The sequence below is a fragment of the Medicago truncatula genome, chromosome 4 (genome assembly GCF_003473485.1).
Source record: "Medicago truncatula cultivar Jemalong A17 chromosome 4, MtrunA17r5.0-ANR, whole genome shotgun sequence".
In the NCBI taxonomy this organism is placed as follows: Eukaryota; Viridiplantae; Streptophyta; class Magnoliopsida; order Fabales; family Fabaceae; genus Medicago; species Medicago truncatula.
In genome coordinates, this window is record NC_053045.1 from 24,979,815 (window position 1) to 24,994,933 (window position 15,119).

At 34.4% G+C, this 15,119-nt stretch overlaps 1 protein-coding gene and 1 non-coding gene across 2 annotated transcripts; both read right to left on the reverse strand.

Annotated features, from left to right (window-relative positions):
• Positions 1–1,820: 1,820 nt before the first annotated feature.
• LOC120580258 (uncharacterized) lies at positions 1,821–10,342 on the reverse strand. Its single transcript, XM_039833832.1, has 2 exons — positions 9,738–10,342; positions 1,821–2,152 (listed from the first exon to the last, which is right to left on the reverse strand). The coding sequence occupies exons 1-2, from the start codon at positions 10,242–10,244 to the stop codon at positions 1,976–1,978; spliced, it is 684 nt and encodes a 227-aa protein (XP_039689766.1). The 5' UTR covers positions 10,245–10,342; the 3' UTR covers positions 1,821–1,975.
• Positions 4,201–4,307, reverse strand: LOC120580378 (small nucleolar RNA R71). The gene has a single exon (XR_005646102.1). It is a non-coding gene; the product is annotated as a small nucleolar RNA R71 (small nucleolar RNA).
• Positions 10,343–15,119: the final 4,777 nt, after the last annotated feature.

Consider the following 15,119-nt stretch of genomic DNA (forward strand, 5'->3'; position numbering starts at 1 on the left):
GTTAACTTCCTCGATTTCAAAGCACGTCCTACACCCGTCATCGGAGTAACTCTCAAAAATACATGATCACCCTCCTGAAACTCAAGGGCCTTTCTCCGCTTATCATGGTAACTTTTCTGTCGACTCTGCGACGCTTTCATCTTTTCCCTTATCATCTTGACCTTCTCAGTCGTTTGATGAACCAAATCTGGAGACATTTCTATCTAGATTCCAATCCAACAAACATTCATACAAGGTGTCAGCAAGTGCTTTGCTAGTATGGGGAGCCGGCACATAAATGAACCTACCATAAAATTTAAAAACTATATCACTAACATTATAGAAAATAAATCCTTAAAAAAACTATACATAAAATATAAAGTGAGCTGTAACTATATCACTAACATTATAGAAAATACCATAATAACAAAAAGCTATGTCACTAAAATTATATAAAATACCATAAATTAAGTACTTGGTTCAGATACTAGTATGAGAGTGAATTGGATTGGTTATCATCTTATTAATGCTACTGATGCTGCTAATTTTACAGTGGATAACTTTTTGGATGGGGATAGTTGGTTGCCTCAAACTGGTGTTTAATACTTCAGTGGATTGATAATATAATTAAACAGAACAAGCTAGTATTTAAAATCAGATCAGAAAAGATTATTAGTTTAGTGTAATTACCTTACAAGTCGACTTTGAAGAGTCCATGAATCATCAATAAAGTGAGCTGTAACTGTCATATAGCCTTTATTTTGGTTACTTGAAGTCCACATATCACTGGTAAATGCAATACGGCTTTGATTTTTTGACAGCAACTTCTTTGCATTCTCTTTCTCATCCGCATAAATTTTCATGATATCAGCCTTGAAGTGTTACGAGAAACCAAGTTAAATAAAGGTTGCATAGAAGCACAAAATTCTTTAAAACCAATGTGTTCAACCATCAGTAGAGGATACTCATGAAGAATTATCATCTTAGCAACCGCTCGTCTTGCTATGTCTTGATTAAATGCATAAGAACCAACCATTACAGTTTGACCCTCAACTTTTTCAGTTTTGATCAAAGCTTGCCTTATATCTCTAGTTGTTCGATTTGTGCAAGCTAACCAGTGTTTCTTCAAGTGTGAAGTTCCTTGATCTGGTACACCTGAGAGTTTTTTGCTACAATAGTTGCAAATAGCCTTCCAATGTCCATCTATTTTTTTCCTTTTGAAATGATTCCATACATCAGAAGTTAACTTTCTTTTACCACCTTCAGCCTCGATTTCACATGGAACTGGACTTTCAATTTCATTAGGAGTTGAATTAGTTTCTACATTTGGAAGAATCGGAACATTTGAAGCAACAACATTAGACTCATCCATGTTTAAGGATACCGGATGCTCTTGCACATCTTCCATAGGACTAGGAGTAAAGGTTCCTTCACTTTCTTCAAAAGACATTCTACAAAGAAATAACATAGGGAATAATTAGAAACTCACATGATGATATTCCAAGTAAAATAAACAATTCCAAGTAAATTACTTGATAATCACAAGCAATTTTAAGTTGTAAAGCAGTGGGATTGGTTCAGTGACACTAGCTAGCATATAAGAAGCAAATGAGAAGATAAGAGGGAGAGGTGAGTGACTAAAGAGTAAAGACTTATGTTTTAAAGAATAAGAAGGATAGTTGCAATGGGAATTGAAGAAAAATAATGGTTGCAATGGAAATTGAAGAAAAATAATGGTTTCAATGGGATTTGAAGAAAAATAAAGGCATGGATTGGGGAAAGAACGTGAAAAGTTAATCTGTCAACTTAATAATATAAATTAAAAAAAATTAAAAATAGGTTAATAATAAGATATATAAGGATATTTTAGTAATTAAGTTAATTTATTATTGGGTATGGGTACCCGTGGGTATTGGTACCATCAAATCCGTGTCCGTATTCATATAATAATGGATAGTCAAATACCCGTTAATTATACCCATGGATACCCGTTTAGCTACCCGTCCGTGCCCGTGATGGATTTTACCCGCGGGTACCCATGGGCATGGGTATTTTTGCCACCCCTAGGTGTAACTGCTATATAAGTTCCATCTTTCCTCGTACGATATCTAGGTCTGTCAGAAGCACTTGGTGTAACTGCTATATAAGTTCCATCTAAAGCCCCTAAGCATCCCTAGAAAGTGTAATACATGATTCAAGGATAATTATATCACTTAACTACAATAATATGAGGTAGCTAGGTTGATAAGTCATTTATATACTATTTTAATATGCTTTTTAGTTTAGTTTTATTTATATTTTATATAATTTTATATTCGTATTATTTCCTTTTTAGGATAGTTTACTTTAAATTGCAATTTATTATATTTCAGGAAAGAATATTGGATGGATTGAGTCTTGGAGCAAAAGAAAGGGATTTGGAGCCGATTGGACACGAAAATATGAAGATTGAGAGACAAAATACGTCTCCCACAAGTCAGAAGCCTGGCACGGCCCGTGCTAGCCTTGGCACGGCCGTGCCACCCTCCAGAACACCTTTTGCTGCTTTTGCTTGGATTCTGAGCTATTCTATTTTAGCGCGCAATCTCTCGTGGAATATTCTTAGAATATACTTGCTTAGATTTTAAGTCAAATGTGTGCTATAAATAGAATAGCTAGCCATCACAAATATTCATCTTTTCTTGGAATGCAATATGTGACAATTGTTTTCTAATAAAAGTTCATTTACTTTATTGTTATTTACTTTTATGCTTTTTCTCTTCTTCTCCTTGTCTACGATGAACGTCAGTGAGTAGACTTCTCTTGTCTTGGGATTGTTGGATAAGTCTAATGACATAATCCTAATCAAACCAAGCTTTAAACCTTAATCTTATGTAACCCTAATTTCTTATCTGAATTCACCGTCTTAACATGGATCAACCATTATCAAACTGTGGAAACGAAAGTGGAGGGTTTGATAATTGTTTATCCATTATTCCAAATATCAATTCATAAAACGAAAGTGGAGCTTTGATATTCGAACAAGTGAATTCAGACAAGGATTGCAAAGTCAGCGAAATAGGCTCTACAATCTTTGAGACATATAGTTTCGATCTTCAAGGGAACTAATAACAATCAAGTCAGTAAAGGAGGCTTGGTTGTTAGAGGAACCAAAATCTAATAGTAATCAAGTCAGCGAAATAATCTTGGTTGCTAGAGAAACATAAGAGAAACTGTCTTGAGAAATTAGGTCTAACATAAGGTTATAAGTTTAATAGTTTGGTTTGTGAAGGACTTGTCATTAGGATGAACCAATGATTCCAAGGCTTTTATCTTTTCTTTTATTAAAAATCCAAACTTTTTATCTAAAACTCTTTCGTCTAATCATCATTAAAGGTTAATTGGATTCATAACTCCCTGTCGGAACGATACTCTTATTTTACTACTTCGGTAAGACCGTGCACTTGCGGTTTTATCTCATCAAGTTTTTGGCGCCGCTGCCGGGGAGTTATTGTAATTTGATTAACTTTTTAATAGTGGTTAGTCTAAAATATATATATATATATATATATATATATATATATATATATATATATATATAATATAAAAAAATATATATAAAATAGTATATATACATATATTTATAAAATATTTTATTTCCTTTTTCTTACCTTTTTATTTTTTTATTTTTTATATATTTATAATATATTTTATTTCCTTATCTTTTTTTTATTTTATATATATATATATATATATATATATATATATATATATATATATATATATATATATATCTCCCTCCCTTTCTCCTTATTTTTTATTTTCTATCTTTAACCGTTTTGATTTCAGGCATGGCTCAAAGACGATAGTAACGACATGGATGAGAAACGTGCTCTCAAAGAGTATGCAATCACATCTTCAGATGAGCCGTACGATGCTATTGTGTACCCAACGGTTGAGGGTAGTAAATTTGAAATAAAGCCTGCACTTATTTACCTAGTGCAGCAAAATCAATTTTTCGGATCACCCACTGAGGATCCGAATCTTCATGTTTCAAATTTTTTAAAACTCAGTGGAACTTTGAAGGCAAACCAAGAGGCCGTAAGGCTGCACCTCTTTCCTTTTTCCTTAAGGGATAGAGCTAGTGCTTGGTTTCATTCATTGACTATTGGTTCTATCACTTCTTGGGACCAAATGAGGCGAGCTTTCCTTGCCCAATTCTTTCCCCTTTCTCAAACCGCTCAATTCAGGGCGAGGCTTTTTCAATACACTCAAAAAGATGGTGAATCTCTTTACGATGCATGGGAGCGTTTCAAAGAAATGCTTAGACTTTGCCCCCATCATGGTTTAGAGAAGTGGCTTATTATCCACACCTTTTATAATGGTCTTTCGTATACCACAAAAATCTATGTTGATGCAGCTGCAGGTGGAGCTTTGATGAATAAAACTTACACAGCAGCATATGATTTGATCGAGGGCATGGCACAAAACCACTATCAGTGGACAAGTGAGAGAGTCATCACTGCTTCTTCACCCTCTAAAAAAGAGGCAGGTATGTACAAAATTTCCTCCCTTGATCATCTAACTGCTAAGGTTGACACACTGACACAAAAATTTGATACAATGAATACTAGTGTTGTCACACCTGCTCCTGTATCACCTCCTTGTGAAGTTTGTGGTGTATTTGGCCATATTGGCATTGATTGCCAACTAGGTAGTGTTGTTAGAGGTCCTGAGCAAGTAAACTATGCTCAATATAATCGAGGGTTTAGAAACAACCAATTTTTTTATCAAACCCCTCAAAATCTTTTTGGACAACAAGCAACACCACCCAGTTATGCAAACAACCAAAGAGTCCCTCAAAAATCCAGCTTGGAACTTTTAATGGAAAATTATGTTATAGATCAATCCAAGCAACTCCAAGAACTTAAGAACCAAACTGAACTTTTGAATGACTCTCTTGCCAAAATCACATCCAAGGTAGACTCTATAGCAACTCACAATGAGATTCTTGAAACCCAAATCTCTCAAGTGGCCCAACACGTGACTACTTCCTCTCAAACCACCGGGATCTTTCCAGGTCAAACTGAAACCAACCCCAAAGGCCATATAAGTTCTATTATTCTCAGGGATGGTAACCAATTAGAGGACCTCGTTGTGAAAATTAAGAACAATGAGGGAGAGATAGGAAGTGATGAGCCTCAAAGTGAGAAAACTATAGGAGAAAATGAAAAGCCATTTGTTTCACCACCTCATGAGCCTAAAAATCAATTAACACAAGGTTTTGTCAAATCAAAGTTAGATGACCAATTTAGAATTTTAATTGAAATACTTCCAAACAAATTGCCATCTAAACTTAAGAATCTAGAAAGTTTTCTCATACCTTGTGTCATAGGCTCCAAAAGCATTGAGAAAGCCATGTGTGATTTGGGAGAGAATGCCAGGTTGACGCCGTTATCCCTTTGGGAAAGATTGGGTATAGGGTAGAGAAACCTCTTGAACGTCAAGTTAATGACTATAAAGAAGCGCTTCGTGGGAGGCAACCCACGCATTTAACTGCTTTTGTTTTGTTTTGTTTTGTTTTTAAGTTATTTTGTAGGTAATTGTCCAAGAATGATTCAAGAAAAAGAAAATTTTTGAAGTCCCGGTCTCCAGAACCTTGGCACGGCCCGTGCTCACACTGGCACGGCCGTGCCAGACCTTGCCCTTCCCAAACCAAGCCAAACTCCAGGAACTTGGCACGGCCCGTGCCAACTCAGCACGGCCGTGCCCGACCTCAGGTAAGGTTAAACCTGATTTTCTTTCATCTTCTTCCCTCATTCTTCAAACTAAACCCCTCTCATCCCTCCTACTTCTCTCTAAAACCTCCATAACCACAAAACCTCAAACCTCCACATCTCCATCAAACCTTCACCAATTCACAAAATTTCTTGCCCAATTCAACCACAAAAACCATTCCCACCACAACCATCCATACAAAATCCACTTTCATCCACCCAATCCAAAAAACTTCACAACCTCCATTATACCAACCCTTTCCACCAAAAACATTCACTAACCCCAACCTTCACCACAACCACACCAAATCCAACCAAGGTCAAGGCTATGGCTTCCAAAGGAAGTGGAAAAGAAGTTGCAACATCTTCAAGAGGACCTCCCCCAAAGAAGCAAGTACCGGCAAATAATCATGGCATAATATTCAAGGACAACAAGCAAAAGGATAGGTATAAAAATCTCATCTCTAAACCTTTACATCCTTGCAGGTACCCTGATAATTATGACTTGGTTACATCAGGCCTTAGTGACAATGTGTTTAAATTTCTAAGACGATTAGGGCGGGTTGCTATGTTAAGACCTATGCGGGGTTATGAAAATTTCACCTATGAATTTTTAAGTTCTATCGTTTTTACAAAGGATAGGATGAATTTTGATAACCCTAATCATAGAATCTCTTTCCGGCTTATGAACATTGATTACGAGATGTCTCTCCAACACTTTTGTGATGAGATGAGCTTCGCTAACACGGGGTTCATCCACGACTCTTGGGATCAAAGTCTTAAGCCGGTTGACTATCAACCCGCCACCTTTTGGGAACATATCACCGACCTTAGGCAATTTAACACACGTTCAAACAAAACTAGCCATATTCACAACCCGGTGCTTAGGTACCTTCAAAGGGTAATGACTTGCACTATTTGGGGTAGGACCGAATTGGGGAACACTAGGACGGATGAACTCTTCATGTCGTGGACCATGCTTAACAACCACCCCGTTAACACATGCTTTTACTTGCTTGATTACCTTTCCCATGACGGTAATAGGTTTGATAGTAGGGGAGAGATAGTTGTGGGTGGTATCATCACATACATAGCTAGGCAATTGGGAGTGGGTGAGGACCAAGGGATTACCAAAATTGAGGGAAACAATAGGCTTAACATAGAGACCCTTATCTTTATGAACTTCATTAAGCCCCATCCACCCATGTCCTACGCACTCAAACTCAATGTGCCTATTTTGATTATACTTTCTAACCCATCTCGGACTAATACCGAGGTGGAAGAAAATTTGTTGTATGTTGTTGATGATCCACAGGTACATGAAGAACACGATAATGAAGGCGAGGAAGATGCACATTTGCACCAAGAAGAGGAAGGTGCACAATTGTACCATGATGAGGAGCACCATGACCATGATGCCGGATAAACAAATGAAAATGCAAGATGGGCATGGATGCATACCGAGGCCGAGAGGATAAGCACCAAGCAACTAAGGCAAGGTGTTGAATTGTCGGGACGAAGGAATTATGTCCTAAGGGGCAATCGCATATCCGAAGAAAATAACCAAATGCTTCGGAACATGATGCACCATTTTCACCTCCAAGGTCCTCCCTATAGAACTCAATGAAAAATGTGAGCTTTCCTCTTCCTCTCTTCTCTTACTACTCATCCTCCTTCTTCTTCTTCTTCTTCTTCTTCTTCTTCTTCTTCTTCTTCTTCTTCTTCTTCTTCTTCTTCTTCTTCTTCTTCTTCTTTATTTCTCTTATTTTGAATCATTGAGGACAATGCTTCTCCTAAGTGTGGGGGGAGCCTAATAAAGTGTCTTTAGTCGTAATGTTTCCAAACTCCCTTGAACTTTATTCTTTTGTTTCGTTTTATTGTGAAAGGCATGGTTAAGTAGCTAATTTTTATTGAAAATATCATGACACAAATTTTCATTGTCTCCTCTTATTTTGTTGATTATTGTACATGAAAGCAAACTCTTGTATTTTAAGTCTTCTTGATATACCCACATCTTGTTTTAAAGTGAATAAAATTCTCCAAAGAGAAAAACACAAAGTTGCTTCCCTTGAGTAAATGTATGAATAGGTATTTTAAGGAAACGCGTTCTAATCTTAGTGGTGCATTAACCTTTAAAGATTCTCAAAGTGCCAGTAGTATAAGTTAGTATAAGGGAGTTCATAAAAAGCCAAAAAGCCAAATAAATTCCAAGATCTCATCATTGAATCTAGATTGGGGAAGGAGGTAGGCCCTCCGACTTCCTACGTGAAGATGATTGTTATCTTGAGGAAAAACTTTAAAACGCATCATTGAATCTAGATTGGGGAAGGGGGTAGGCCCTCCGACTTCCTACGTGAAGATGTTGTTCCTTAAATAAAGAACTTAAAATGTGCAAATGGCAAAGAACAAAGATTCTCAAATACTCCCATCTCTCTTATATGAATTATAGAAGGAATCTTTCTTGGTTGGTTTAGTGCTAGGATTAGACCATGTTTCCTCATAATGCCTATCTTATACAGGAGCAAGAAAAGGGTTGGACTTCACACACACACTCACTTGAAACTTGATCGTTGGGTTGAATAAAAATTACAAGAAATGCTTGAGTTTGTGATTAGTGTACATTTGGGATTTAAGCCCTTGAGGAGACATGTGCTTTAATTGAAATTGTCATTTGATATAACTGTTAGTGCTACTATGTTTATGCCTTTTGCTTGAGGACAAGCAAAGATTCAAGTGTGGGGGAGTTTGATGAGTCATTTATATACTATTTTAATATGCTTTTTAGTTTAGTTTTATTTATATTTTATATAATTTTATATTAGTAATATTTCCTTTTTAGGATAGTTTACTTTAAATTGCAATTTATTATATTTCAGGAAAGAATATTGGATGGATTGAGTCTTGGAGCAAAAGAAAGGGATTTGGAGCCGATTGGACACGAAAATATGAAGATTGAGAGACAAAATACGTCTCCCACAAGTCAGAAGCCTGGCACGGCCCGTGCTAGCCTTGGCACGGCCGTGCCACCCTCCAGAACACCTTTTGCTGCTTTTGCTTGGATTCTGAGCTATTCTATTTTAGCGCGCAATCTCTCGTGGAATATTCTTAGAATATACTTGCTTAGATTTTAAGTCAAATGTGTGCTATAAATAGAATAGCTAGCCATCACAAATATTCATCTTTTCTTGGAATGCAATATGTGACAATTGTTTTCTAATAAAAGTTCATTTACTTTATTGTTATTTACTTTTATGCTTTTTCTCTTCTTCTCCTTGTCTACGATGAACGTCAGTGAGTAGACTTCTCTTGTCTTGGGATTGTTGGATAAGTCTAATGTCATAATCCTAATCAAACCAAGCTTTAAACCTTAATCTTATGTAACCCTAATTTCTTATCTGAATTCACCGTCTTAACATGGATCAACCATTATCAAACTGTGGAAACGAAAGTGGAGGGTTTGATAATTGTTTATCCATTATTCCAAATATCAATTCATAAAACGAAAGTGGAGCTTTGATATTCGAACAAGTGAATTCAGACAAGGATTGCAAAGTCAGCGAAATAGGCTTTGCAATCTTTGAGACATATAGTTTCGATCTTCAAGGGAACTAATAACAATCAAGTCAGTAAAGGAGGCTTGGTTGTTAGAGGAACCAAAATCTAATAGTAATCAAGTCAGCGAAATAGGCTTGGTTGCTAGAGGAACATAAGAGAAACTGTCTTGAGAAATTAGGTCTAACATAAGGTTATAAGTTTAATAGTTTGGTTTGTGAAGGACTTGTCATTAGGATGAACCAATGATTCCAAGGCTTTTATCTTTTCTTTTATTAAAAATCCAAACTTTTTATCTAAAACTCTTTCGTCTAATCATCATTAAAGGTTAATTGGATTCATAACTCCCTGTCGGAACGATACTCTTATTTTAATACTTCGGTAAGACCGTGCAGTTGCGGTTTTATCCCATCATAGGTGCACATTTTTTGTTATTGAGAAATGTATTACCTTAAACCACTTCCATCTTTCATCAGTGCAGTCTTGAGGTACTGGTTCAGGTTTGGCAAGTAAATCATTACGTAACTTCAAAACTGCAGCCAACACTCTATGACAGTATTTGCTTATCGTTTGTCCTGATCTAGATAATCTAACTTGAATACTTCTATTTTTTGTGTGATGAGCGAGTACATTTAAAAATACAGCAACTTGCTCTTCAACTGTCACTTGTCTAAGTTTCACTAATCCTCTTCGTACCCTTAAAACCTCACAAAGATATGCAAATGTATTTCTACACATTCTTAGTTCCCATATGCAATGAGAATCACTTGCACTGATGATAGAGTCCAAAATATCCCTCCTTGACTCATATCTAGTTAAAGCTTTTTCATTCAAAGATCTTCTCTCATATTCATCCCTCAAAATGAAATTCAAGAAAAAAAAAACTAGCAGCATATATTGCCAAAATATGGATATACATCCTCCATAAAAGAAGATAATGAAAAACATGTTCATCATCCATTTCAACTACATAAAGAAAGACAATTAAAAAATTAAATATAAGAAAAAAATACTATATAAAATAAATGAATCAAAAAATACATTTTTAATTTATTTTTTACACATACATAAAATAGGAATAAAACAAAAATCAAAGAAAAGAATGTATGAAAGATGAATAAAAATAGGTGGCTTTTGAACTTTAACAAATACATGATTCTCTATTGAAGGAACACACAATACGCATAAGACAAAAGTGAATGAAAAAGTAAGAGTAAACAAACATTGGCAAAAAAATATTATTAAACAAAGAAAGCAGTAGCATGTGTAAAAGAGAAGTAACAGGGTATGAGTATTACGTGAGAAGTGAGACGAAGAAAAAAGCATCGAAATTGTTACCTGACAAATAGAGAAGCTGCCGCAGTCAATTTAGCAGGAAAGACGTGAACAGTTTTGTGAAGAAGTCAGACAACGAGAAAACCTAAGATCCAAAGGATAAAAACGTCTTTTTGGGTTAGTAATCCGCTGGACAAAAAGTTGTCCCCAACTAAAGTGGTGGACAAAAAAGTGGTTACTTGTCCCATCCTTGATTATTTATTTTGTGCTGTCCTTTTTCGTTTTAATAAATCAAACGCGGTACAAATATTTTTGTCCTATCCACTCCCTTAAATTTTAACAAAACAAATGCACCCTATGAGTGTACTTGAAAAGGAAAGACTATCCAATTAAGTTTATTGTGCTCTTATACTGTGATTTTTCAGGTTGCCAAGACGGTAAATATTGTAAAGGAAAAATGGGGAAAGGTTATGAGAGAACTGGAGCCTGTTAAAGATGGTTCTACAGTAACTGCTTTTATTGAAGATCCTAGTGGTGATAGGTTTGAGCTTTTGGGGAGAAGACTTACTCGTGAACCCTTATGCAAAGTGATGCTTCAAGCAGACAACCTTGATTGTGTCATAGCCTTCTATGAAAAAGTGAGTGTATTTATTTAATGTAATTATTATGATAGTTCCATCAGCTTGCTTAGATGCAAGCACACACAAGTGACTAAATGTTTTTCTTGACTTTGTTAATTTCAAAGGCTGTTGGGATGAAACTTCTCCACAAGATAGTCAACCCTAAGTAAAAGGTAACAACTACTTGTTGTTATTTATCAGATGCATGGATATATGTGCTCATGACATTACTCATTAGATTGATGTTTGTAATATTGCAAAATAAAGATTATGATTGTTCTCTTGCCATCGATTATGATTGTTTTTCCAGTAGCCAAGCTGGGATATGGTCTTGAAACTAATAGTCATGTTCTCGTGTAATAATAAGAAATAGTAAATTTGATTTGGTTCTAACTAATATATGATCAGTATCATTTGTCATTGTTAAGTTATCATTTTCTTATACAAATGTCACTTTCTCCATTTGAGAGCTTAAATCATAAAACGTGAAGTTGGACATGTATGCTTTAGACTCCTTCAATTCTTTGTTTGCACGTACATTAAGATTTGTTGCAGAGATGTTGCGTAAATTGACTCGGTATATATGCATGTTATTTTTCTAGAACAATTATACTGCATGTATACAATGTAAATTCAGTTTCATATTGTCATAAAGCTAGCAACTAGTTCATTGTTTTGTAAGAGAACAACTAGATTATCTCATTGTTGAGAATGTATATGTTTCTTATAAATTTTTATCAATGTATTGTATTAACTTTGGGTCATAAAAATGCCTATTATCCATCTAATAATCATTCCCTAAAAGAAATATCTAGCTAATTAAAAATCAATTTTAAAACATTTTTTAAAATTCTTTTAATTATTATATTTTAATATTTTAATTTTTTAAACAATTTAAAAACGTTTTTTTTTTTTTAAATTCGCACAACATTTTGCCAGGGGTTAACCCCTCGCAAAGTTCCTGGCATGGATTGAAAATGACTGATGTGATGCTGACACAATTTGAAAAAAGCCTGTATTGACTAGAATGTGTCAGAAAAGCTTGCAATCATGCAGACACAATTTGACAGGGGTTGAGCCAGGGCCTATGCGAGGAGCGCATTTGCCATGAGCTAAAGCCCTGACAGGTTCATTTGTGATGAGCAGATTTGCTAGTGATTCTACTCTTGGCAAACGTCCAGTTGCCAAGGCTTTTAGCATTTTGCCAGGGCTTCTGCCCCTCAAAATGCAACATTCCTTGTAGTGAAAAGCACAACAATAATATTTTTTTAATCAAAGTAACGCAAGGCTTTGGTTACGTTCTGAAGTGACGATCACTACAGCCTGGCGGACCCCAATGGTTATATATGCAAAATCATCCAAAGTTTGACACTCCAAGCTAGTGGACAGTAAAAAAGTAACGCCGCTAGAGGTGCTCTAAGATATTGAGATGGTATCTTTGTCCATGATGCAACGTCTTCTCAATCTCTACATTTTTGCTTCAACCTTTCCATCACCAAGTTGAAGGAGCCACCTATTAAATATGCATGCCAACATATGTTGTTCGCCCGAAGGGGTAATATCCCTCTCTCTCTCTCTCTCTCTCTCTCTCTCTCTCTCATGTTGGTGGACAACATAAATATTTTGCAATAGTCCAACAAATTAGACTTGTTAATACATGAATGCACTATATCGTGCCGTTGGGCTCTTGATATTACAGGAATAATATTCATGAAATCTCGTCCAAGTAGAACAATTTTTTCACCAAATGGTTGATCTACCTTCTCTAGTCTCTGATATCCAATTATGTCTTTAAGGGTCCTATCAAGAGCTTCAAAAGCCAGTTCTGTTAGCCATTGGTGCTTCATCCCAGATTATTAAATCCGCTTGAATCATTAAGTGAGTCAGGTTAGAATTCTGCTTGTTTGAACACATGTTGTTTTTAAAGAGATCTAAAGGAATTTTAAATTTACTATAAGCTGTTCTTCCCCGAAGAAGTAACAACGATGAAATACATGTAATGAAGTAATTTTTAAAAATATAAATTAGACTACATTAATTAAGGAGATACATGTATATATGTGAGATATTGATGTAAGGTTGGAAAGCGCTTGTTATTTATGTAATAATTTTTTCGGAAGAATTGTATATGTAAAATATGATATTTTATTGAATATGCAACTCAATTGAGTTGTTCATAGAAGATAAAAGCTAAATTTATTATGTCAACTGGGAAGGAAAAAAAAGGTAACTAAGTTTGACTATGTGTATACATAGTTAGTTTTTTAGTGCACATTCAAAAAAACACGCACAAAAAACTGTTAATAATTATTTAAAATTGTAACTTTATGATAAAGGAGACTATACTATATATAGATTGGCACATTTATTGTTGTAACAAAGGATTGCCATAATAATTACCACACAAATAAACAACAATATTTTGTATGTTTAAATGCAATTTTGATCCCCCTATTTACATATTTTTGAACTTTTAATCCCCTTATTTATAAATCCAACTTTTTTGTCCTCTTATTTAGAAAGTCAACATATTTTTTGGTCCCGTATTAATTTTGTTGATGTGTCATACCCATTAATGACTTGAAGCTTAGTTGGCATTGGTGCGTTGGATAACAGATTTTCATGTCATTATTATCGGTATTTATTTTATTATCCATTTTACTAATATATTAAAAGGAATTAAAAAATTAATTAAAATATCATCTACTAAAACCCAACAACATGGATTGCATTGGAAAGTTTACGGAGAATGAACTACTGATTTGACTATTTAAGTCTTTGAAGCTACCAAAGATTCTTCCAAACTTCAAAGTAATTTGGTTTTGTCTTCTAATCTTAAAGCAAATGATCTTTTTCAGTTTGAGTTTTTGTGTTCTAAGAAGAACCATTCTTTTTAACTTAATAACTCTTTAAAAATAAAATGTAAGCCATGACCATGAATTTGAATGCTTACGCCATTAAATTTTAAGGGACTAGAGAACGCCCAAAAATATATGTATATTATTACATGAGATATCAGACTTTTGTATTTAATTGTAATATTAATCTATTTTAGATAGAAAGAAGAAATTCTAAAAAAAACATTATAATCACTAGACATATATATATATATATATATATATATATATATATATATATATAATAAGTAATTAGTTAAAAACTTGGTACAGTAAATATATATAGCCTTCATAATTTATTTATCTTATAACTAACTCACCGTTATTATTATTTTTGAATATTTGAAGCGATTTCTCTTAAGGTACACTTATGACTTTTTGACAATTAAATTGTCAAGTTGGTTGTTGACGGAAATATTCGTGTTGAATAATTACATAACTAATAATTTTTGTTAAGATTAATACAAGTTGTTTCTTATAATATGATAACGTATATAAGACTGAGGATAGGTTCACAGGAGTTTTGAACTTCTACCAATAGTTAGTGATAGCTTCTCTGATCAGAGGAAATCATAATACCTGGAACAATGATACCTGACTCTGCAGGACTATCTATAATAAGGTGCAACAATCGGGCCAAAATGGTTGGAGTAGAGATTATATATCTATTTGCTACAAATAATCATGTTGTGGTAGTTGAGACGACCTTACACTCAAAATAGAGGTCTCCATGGAGTAGGTTTAACCAAGATGCCATTAACATGTTAAAACTGTAACCTTTGTATTGATTATGATAAAGTGTTAGGTGATCTTTGTTTTAACTAACTTTGATGTGTGTTGTTGCCAAGAATTTTTGTGTTCTCAATTGATTTATATTTTCTTGTGATTAAATAATTTCTATGTGGTTATTTAATTTTTGCAGGATTTAATGGTGAAAGAAATTACATGTCTAATTGTTGTATATATTTCTTTATTTGAAAAACATTACATGTAACTATAAAATATTATGTATCACCATGTAATATTATTAGCATTTAGTT

Bases quoted from the DNA above. Each gene is read 5' to 3' on its own strand.
- LOC120580258 (XM_039833832.1), bottom strand. From the start codon at position 10,244: ATGATGAACATGTTTTTCATTATCTTCTTTTATGGAGGATGTATATCC. The intron at 2,153-9,737 runs GTAATACATTTC...TACACTTTCTAG, and splicing joins AAAGATGGAAGTGGTTTAAG to GGATGCTTAGGGGCTTTAGA.